At 39.0% G+C, this 7,369-nt stretch overlaps 1 protein-coding gene across 1 annotated transcript in view; it reads left to right on the top strand.

Annotated features, from left to right (window-relative positions):
• Nucleotides 1–236: 236 nt before the first annotated feature.
• The window catches only part of DAPK3 (death associated protein kinase 3), a 30,007-nt gene continuing 22,874 nt past the window's right edge, over nucleotides 237–7,369 (top strand). The window contains exon 1 of the mRNA XM_053703136.1: nucleotides 237–427. Within this exon, the coding sequence (XP_053559111.1) occupies nucleotides 366–427 (62 nt within the window). The 5' untranslated portion in view covers nucleotides 237–365. The remainder of the gene's footprint in view (nucleotides 428–7,369) is intronic.

Here is a 7,369-nt window from a genome sequence, read left to right as displayed (position 1 = left end):
CGGGGAGCGAGCAGCATTCCTCAGGCGCGCTGCATAAACAATTACGTTTTGCGTAGGAACGCCGCCGCATTCCTTTACATCAATCTAACCCTTTAACAGATAGTCACGCCCCCAACTCGCCGGACGTCACTACAACGCTATTCTCTGCCAATCCCAGAACTCTTCAGCTGGAGGCTCCTCCTTGAAGCTAAATGCCGGCCGGGCAACCAATCAACTGATAGAAAGGGTGGGTTGACGTCACCTCTCAGGCATCCTTAGGATTGAGAGTCCGGAAATACCGGATAGTGTTTGGAGGGTTTTAGGATTTTAGGCTCTTGGGGTCTGTATATTTTGTGGCGTTAAAGTCAAGAGATATCCCGGGCACGATGAGCGGATTCCGGCAGGAGAATGTGGAGGAATTTTTTGAGATGGGAGAGGAGTTGGGCAGGTGAGCAACTGTTAAGGAAATCTTTATTTCACCCTGATATTTACCTATTGAATTATTTACCTCCTCTTGGTTAGACATTATCCTTTCCCATGATCTATTTCTCCCCATACATACCTGGTTGGGTCTATATATGTGTATATATATATATATAATCTATATCACTCCTCAATAAGCATACTTTCCAGTTTATACTTCACCATAGGGATGTACCCCACAACTCGATTCCTTTCCCTTTTGTATGCTCTGATTAATACCATTTCTTCTCATTCTCTCTTGATCTGTACAGCTTTACATACATAGCCCACTGTATACTTCTCCATACACATATGCATCCAGAAATTCATATCCAAATCTGTATGTTTCTTCTTTATATCAATTCCCTTTATACATTTGTATATACCCCAAATTCATACAACCCTATGCAATTTACTATAAGCATTTCTCATTTCAGTATAGTTCAAAATGTTTATGTACCCTAAAACAAAAGATTAACTGAATAGAAACACATTATATTCATATCTCAGATGATTTTCACCAGCTGTCTGAAACTCATTCACTGAAATCTCTCCTCCTCATCTAGGTTTGTAATTTCTTTATATTACCTTCAAATCTTTTTGCACCCTCCCCTCAGTTTACCTTACTCAATCTCTCATTCTTCCTTAAAGAGACACTGAACCCAATTTTTTTTATTTTGTGATTCAGATAGAGCATGCAAATTTCTAATTTACTCCTATTATCACATTTTCGTCATTCTCTTGGTATCTTTATTTGAAAAGCAAGAATGTAAGTTTAGATGCCGGCCCATTTTTGGTGAAGAACCTGGGTTGTTCTGTCTGATTGGTGGATAAATTCACCCACCAATAAACAAGTGCAGACATCCCAACCTGCAAAAGCCCATTTCAGGGAGGTGGCTTCACCCGCTACTGTGCCGCCGCACCCCCCCCCAAGTTATATTTTGGATACCTTGTAACTTTAAATAAGGTAGAGACTTATCATTAAAGTAGCTTCCCACTAAAGTCACATTAAAAAGTAGCTTTAGTGCACAACCACATACAACAAACGTATTTTCCAGTGATCGTATGTTTGTTGAATGCTTAAATATTTTAGAATACGAAGTTTAATTATGTGCAGTAAAAAAGGTAGTATTTGTGTTTTATTTTATTAAAATCACTGGGGGCTTTTTGGTTACTGATGCATGCTTTGAGGGTTCTATAACGTCCCAGCAATTAAAGGCATTCCTTAAAGAAACACTTTTCCGGATTTGGGCCACATTGGATCATGGTACTTGGAGTTTCAGGGAGATTGCATTCCATTTGCTGACATCAGGGAGCCGCTATTACAATCAGGGAGATTCCCTGAACTTCAGGGAGAGCTGGGATGTCTGCAAGTGCTATACAGGGTCTGAACCAAAATTGGCTGGCTCCTTAGCTTAGATGCCTTCTTTTTCAAATAAAGAAAGATGGCAAGAGAACGGAAAAAAATTGATAATAGGAGTAAATTAGAAAGTTGCCTAAAATTGCATGCTCTATCTGAATCACGAAAGAAAAAAATTGGGTTCAGTATCCCTTTAGTAGATTTTTTTTTTTTTTTCGGACACATTTTTGTTATGTCTATTTCCACTCCTCCTTCACACCTTTATTACGTTTCATGCCGCTGGGCTTTAATGCTTTTATGACGGCATGGGACATTCTGCTTTTTTTGGCCTCCTGCAGCCTCCTCATTTTATTTAGTGGGAAATCAGACTGGGGGCCGTGCCTAGCCTCTTAGGCAGTCCTCCCATGATCAGATCCCTCCATGAAATTGCGTGATTGCATCCACAATTGTGTGATTTCGTTTTTAAAGCAAGCATTTACATAGGAACTTTTTTACAATGTTAAACACTTGCCTCGGGCATGAAGGGGTTAAAGGGGCATAATAGTGAAATAATAGCATTGTCTAATACAATCATTGTGCAAATACTTTGATTTAACTACAAAGTCCATTCAGAAGCAACAATGTATTGTGGATCTGGAGCAGGATACAGCTGGTGAGCCAATTAATAGCAGCATATTTAAAGGGACAGTCAACACCAGAATTTTTGTTGTTTAAAAAGAAAGATAATCCCTTTATTACCCATTCCCCAGCTTTGCATATCCAACACAGTTATAATAATACACGTTTTACCTCTGTAATTATCTTGTATCTAAGCCTCTGCTGACTGCCCCCTTATTTCAGTTCTTTTGACAGACTTGCAGTTTAGCCAATCAGTGCTCACTCCTAGGTCACTTTACGTGCATGAGCTCAATGTTATCTATATGAAACATGTGAACTAATGCCCTCTAGTGGTCAAAATGTATTCAGATTAGAGGCAGTCTTCAAGGTCTAAGAAATTAGCATATGAACCTCCTAGGTTTAGCTTTAAAATAAGAATACCAAGAGAACAAAGCAAAGTTGGAGATAAAAGTAAATTGGGACGTTGTTTAAAATTGCATGCCCTATTTAAATCATGAGCGTTTTTTTTTTGGGACTTAACTGTCCCTTTAAACAATAGCCAATCACAGACTGTGTCCAGTTCAGAACCAGCTCTGAGTGCCTTCTACAGGAAATTAAAGGAATATGAAACCCATCATTTTTCTTTTGTGATTCAGACAGAACAGAACATTTTTTAAAAAGTATAAAATTTGCTTAGTTTTTATGATATTCTATGTTGAACAGATACCTAGGTAGGCATCTGGAGCACTACATGACAGGAAATAGTGCAGCTATCTAGTGCTCTTGCAAATGGATAACATTCTTGCAAAACTGCTGCCACAAAGTGCTCCAGAAATGGTCCGGCTCCTGAACTTGCGTCCCTGAAAAAAACGAAGAAAATTTGATAATGGAAGTAAATTAGAAAGTTATTCAAAATTGCATGCTCTATCTGAAGCATGAAATAAACATTTTTGGTTTCATATCTCTTTAATACTTTTGCATGTTATCCAACTAGCATCTGGGATATACCAACATGCTCTAACACTTAAAGGGACATGATATACAAACAATGAATGACTTGAAAGTGATGCAACATAACTTTAAAAACTGAGAGGAAAATATCACATAAATATCAATCAGTATGTCAAAAGGATGATCTTTTACATCAATATTACCAGAGTAAGAGCTTTGTAATCCAGAGCTACTCCTTCTTTTTTTTTTTACTGTCGTCTGTACTGGGGAAGGGAAATCCATCAGCAATAATCAGTGCTGAGTCCATACTTTGCTTTACTGTGATCATGTGAGATTTCATAGTAAACTTGTTTAAACTGAGGGAAATAAAGTGACTGCCTGCGCATGCCAAATGCACACTCCCTTGCAAGTCCTGGGAGAAGTATCCAGAGTGGATGCTTAAAGGGACAGTCAACGCCAGAATTTTTGTTGTTTTGAAAGATAGATAATCCCTTAATTACCAATTCCCCAGTTTTGCATAACCAACACAGTTATAATTATACACGTTTACCTCTGTAATGACCTTGTATCTAAGCCTCAGCAGACTGCCCCCTTATTTCAGTTCTTTTGACAGACTTGCATTTTAGCCAATCAGAGCTGTCTCCATGGTAAATTCACGTGCATGAGCTCAATGTTATCTATATGAAACACGTGAACTAATGCCCTTTAGTGGTGAAAAACTATCAAAATGCATTTAGATTAGAGGCGGCCTTCAAGGTCTAAGAAATTAGCATATAAACCTCCTAGGTTTAGCTTTCAACTAAGAATACCAAGAGATTAGAGAACAAAGCAAAATTTGTGATAAAAGTAAATTGGAAAGTTGTTTAAAATTAAATGCCCTATCTGAAACATAAAAGGTGTTTTTTTTGGACTTGACTGTCCCTTTACAATGTATGTGGCTACTGAGGAAATGTTGGGGTAAAAACATAATTTATGTAAGAACTTACCTGATAAATTCATTTCTTTCATATTAACAAGAGTCCATGAGCTAGTGACGTATGGGATATACATTCCTACCAGGAGGGGCAAAGTTTCCCAAACCTTAAAATGCCTATAAATACACCCCTCACCACACCCACAAATCAGTTTAACGAATAGCCAAGAAGTGGGGTGATAAGAAAAAAAGTGCGAAGCATATAAAATAAGGAATTGGAATAATTGTGCTTTATACAAAAAATCATAACCACCACAAAAAAGGGTGGGCCTCATGGACTCTTGTTAATATGAAAGAAATGAATTTATCAGGTAAGTTCTTACATAAATTATGTTTTCTTTCATGTAATTAACAAGAGTCCATGAGCTAGTGACGTATGGGATAATGACTACCCAAGATGTGGATCTTTCCACACAAGAGTCACTAGAGAGGGAGGGATAAAATAAAGACAGCCAATTCCTGCTGAAAATAATCCACACCCAAAATAAAGTTTAACGAAAAACATAAGCAGAAGATTCAAACTGAAATCGCTGCCTGAAGAACTTTTCTACCAAAAACTGCTTCAGAAGAAGAAAATACATCAAAATGGTAGAATTTAGTAAAAGTATGCAAAGAGGACCAAGTTGCTGCTTTGCAGATCTGGTCAACCGAAGCTTCATTCCTAAACGCCCAGGAAGTAGATACTGACCTAGTAGAATGAGCTGTAATTCTCTGAGGCGGAATTTTACCCGACTCAACATAGGCAAGATGAATTAAAGATTTCAAACAAGATGCCAAAGAAATGGCAGAAGCTTTCTGGCCTTTCCTAGAACCGGAAAAGATAACAAATAGACTAGAAGACTTACGGAAAGATTTCGTAGCTTCAACATAATATTTCAAAGCTCTAACAACATCCAAAGAATGCAACGATTTCTCCTTAGAATTCTTAGGATTAGGACATAATGAAGGAACCACAATTTCTCTACTAATGTTGTTGGAATTCACAACCTTAGGTAAAAATTCAAAAGAAGTTCGCAACACCGCCTTATCCTGATGAAAAATCAGAAAAGGAGACTCACAAGAAAGAGCAGATAATTCAGAAACTCTTCTAGCAGAAGAGATGGCCAAAAGGAACAAAACTTTCCAAGAAAGTAATTTAATGTCCAATGAATGCATAGGTTCAAACGGAGGAGCTTGAAGAGCTCCCAGAACCAAATTCAAACTCCAAGGAGGAGAAATTGACTTAATGACAGGTTTTATACGAACCAAAGCTTGTACAAAACAATGAATATCAGGAAGAATAGCAATCTTTCTGTGAAAAAGAACAGAAAGAGCAGAGATTTGTCCTTTCAAAGAACTTGCGGACAAACCCTTATCTAAACCATCCTGAAGAAACTGTAAAATTCTCGGTATTCTAAAAGAATGCCAAGAAAAATGATGAGAAAGACACCAAGAAATATAAGTCTTCCAGACTCTATAATATATCTCTCGAGATACAGATTTACGAGCCTGTAACATAGTATTAATCACGGAGTCAGAGAAACCTCTTTGACCAAGAATCAAGCGTTCAATCTCCATACCTTTAAATTTAAGGATTTCAGATCCGGATGGAAAAAAGGACCTTGCGACAGAAGGTCTGGTCTTAACGGAAGAGTCCATGGTTGGCAAGATGCCATCCGGACAAGATCCGCATACCAAAACCTGTGAGGCCATGCCGGAGCTATTAGCAGAACAAACGAGCATTCCCTCAGAATCTTGGAGATTACTCTTGGAAGAAGAACTAGAGGCGGAAAGATATAGGCAGGATGATACTTCCAAGGAAGTGATAATGCATCCACTGCCTCCGCCTGAGGATCCCGGGATCTGGACAGATACCTGGGAAGTTTCTTGTTTAGATGAGAGGCCATCAGATCTATCTCTGGGAGCCCCCACATTTGAACAATCTGAAGAAATACCTCTGGGTGAAGAGACCATTCGCCCGGATGCAACGTTTGGCGACTGAGATAATCCGCTTCCCAATTGTCTACACCTGGGATATGAACCGCAGAGATTAGACAGGAGCTGGATTCCGCCCAAACCAAAATTCGAGATACTTCTTTCATAGCCAGAGGACTGTGAGTCCCTCCTTGATGATTGATGTATGCCACAGTTGTGACATTGTCTGTCTGAAAACAAATGAACGATTCTCTCTTCAGAAGAGGCCAAAACTGAAGAGCTCTGAAAATTGCACGGAGTTCCAAAATATTGATCGGTAATCTCACCTCCTGAGATTCCCAAACTCCTTGTGCCGTCAGAGATCCCCACACAGCTCCCCAACCTGTGAGACTTGCATCTGTTGAAATTACAGTCCAGGTCGGAAGAACAAAAGAAGCCCCCTGAATTAAACGATGGTGATCTGTCCACCACGTTAGAGAGTGTCGAACAATCGGTTTTAAAGATATTAATTGATATATCTTCGTGTAATCCCTGCACCATTGGTTCAGCATACAGAGCTGAAGAGGTCGCATGTGAAAACGAGCAAAGGGGATCGCGTCCGATGCAGCAGTCATAAGACCTAGAATTTCCATGCATAAGGCTACCGAAGGGAATGATTGAGACTGAAGGTTTCGACAAGCTGTAATCAATTTTAGACGTCTCTTGTCTGTTAAAGACAGAGTCATGGACACTGAATCTATCTGGAAACCCAGAAAGGTTACCCTTGTTTGAGGAATCAAAGAACTTTTTGGTAAATTGATCCTCCAACCATGATCTTGAAGAAACAACACAAGTCGATTCGTATGAGACTCTGCTAAATGTAAAGACTGAGCAAGTACCAAGATATCGTCCAAATAAGGAAATACCACAATACCCTGTTCTCTGATTACAGACAGAAGGGCACCGAGAATCTTTGTGAAAATTCTTGGAGCTGTAGCAAGGCCAAACGGTAGAGCCACAAATTGGTAATGCTTGTCTAGAAAAGAGAATCTCAGGAACTGATAATGATCTGGATGAATCGGAATATGCAGATATGCATCCTGTAAATCTATTGTGGACATATAATTCCCTTGCTGAACAAAAGGCAATATAGT

Source organism: Bombina bombina, chromosome 2 (genome assembly GCF_027579735.1).
Source record: "Bombina bombina isolate aBomBom1 chromosome 2, aBomBom1.pri, whole genome shotgun sequence".
Lineage (NCBI taxonomy): Eukaryota > Metazoa > Chordata > Amphibia > Anura > Bombinatoridae > Bombina > Bombina bombina.
This window is presented reverse-complemented; position numbering and strand designations above follow the sequence as displayed.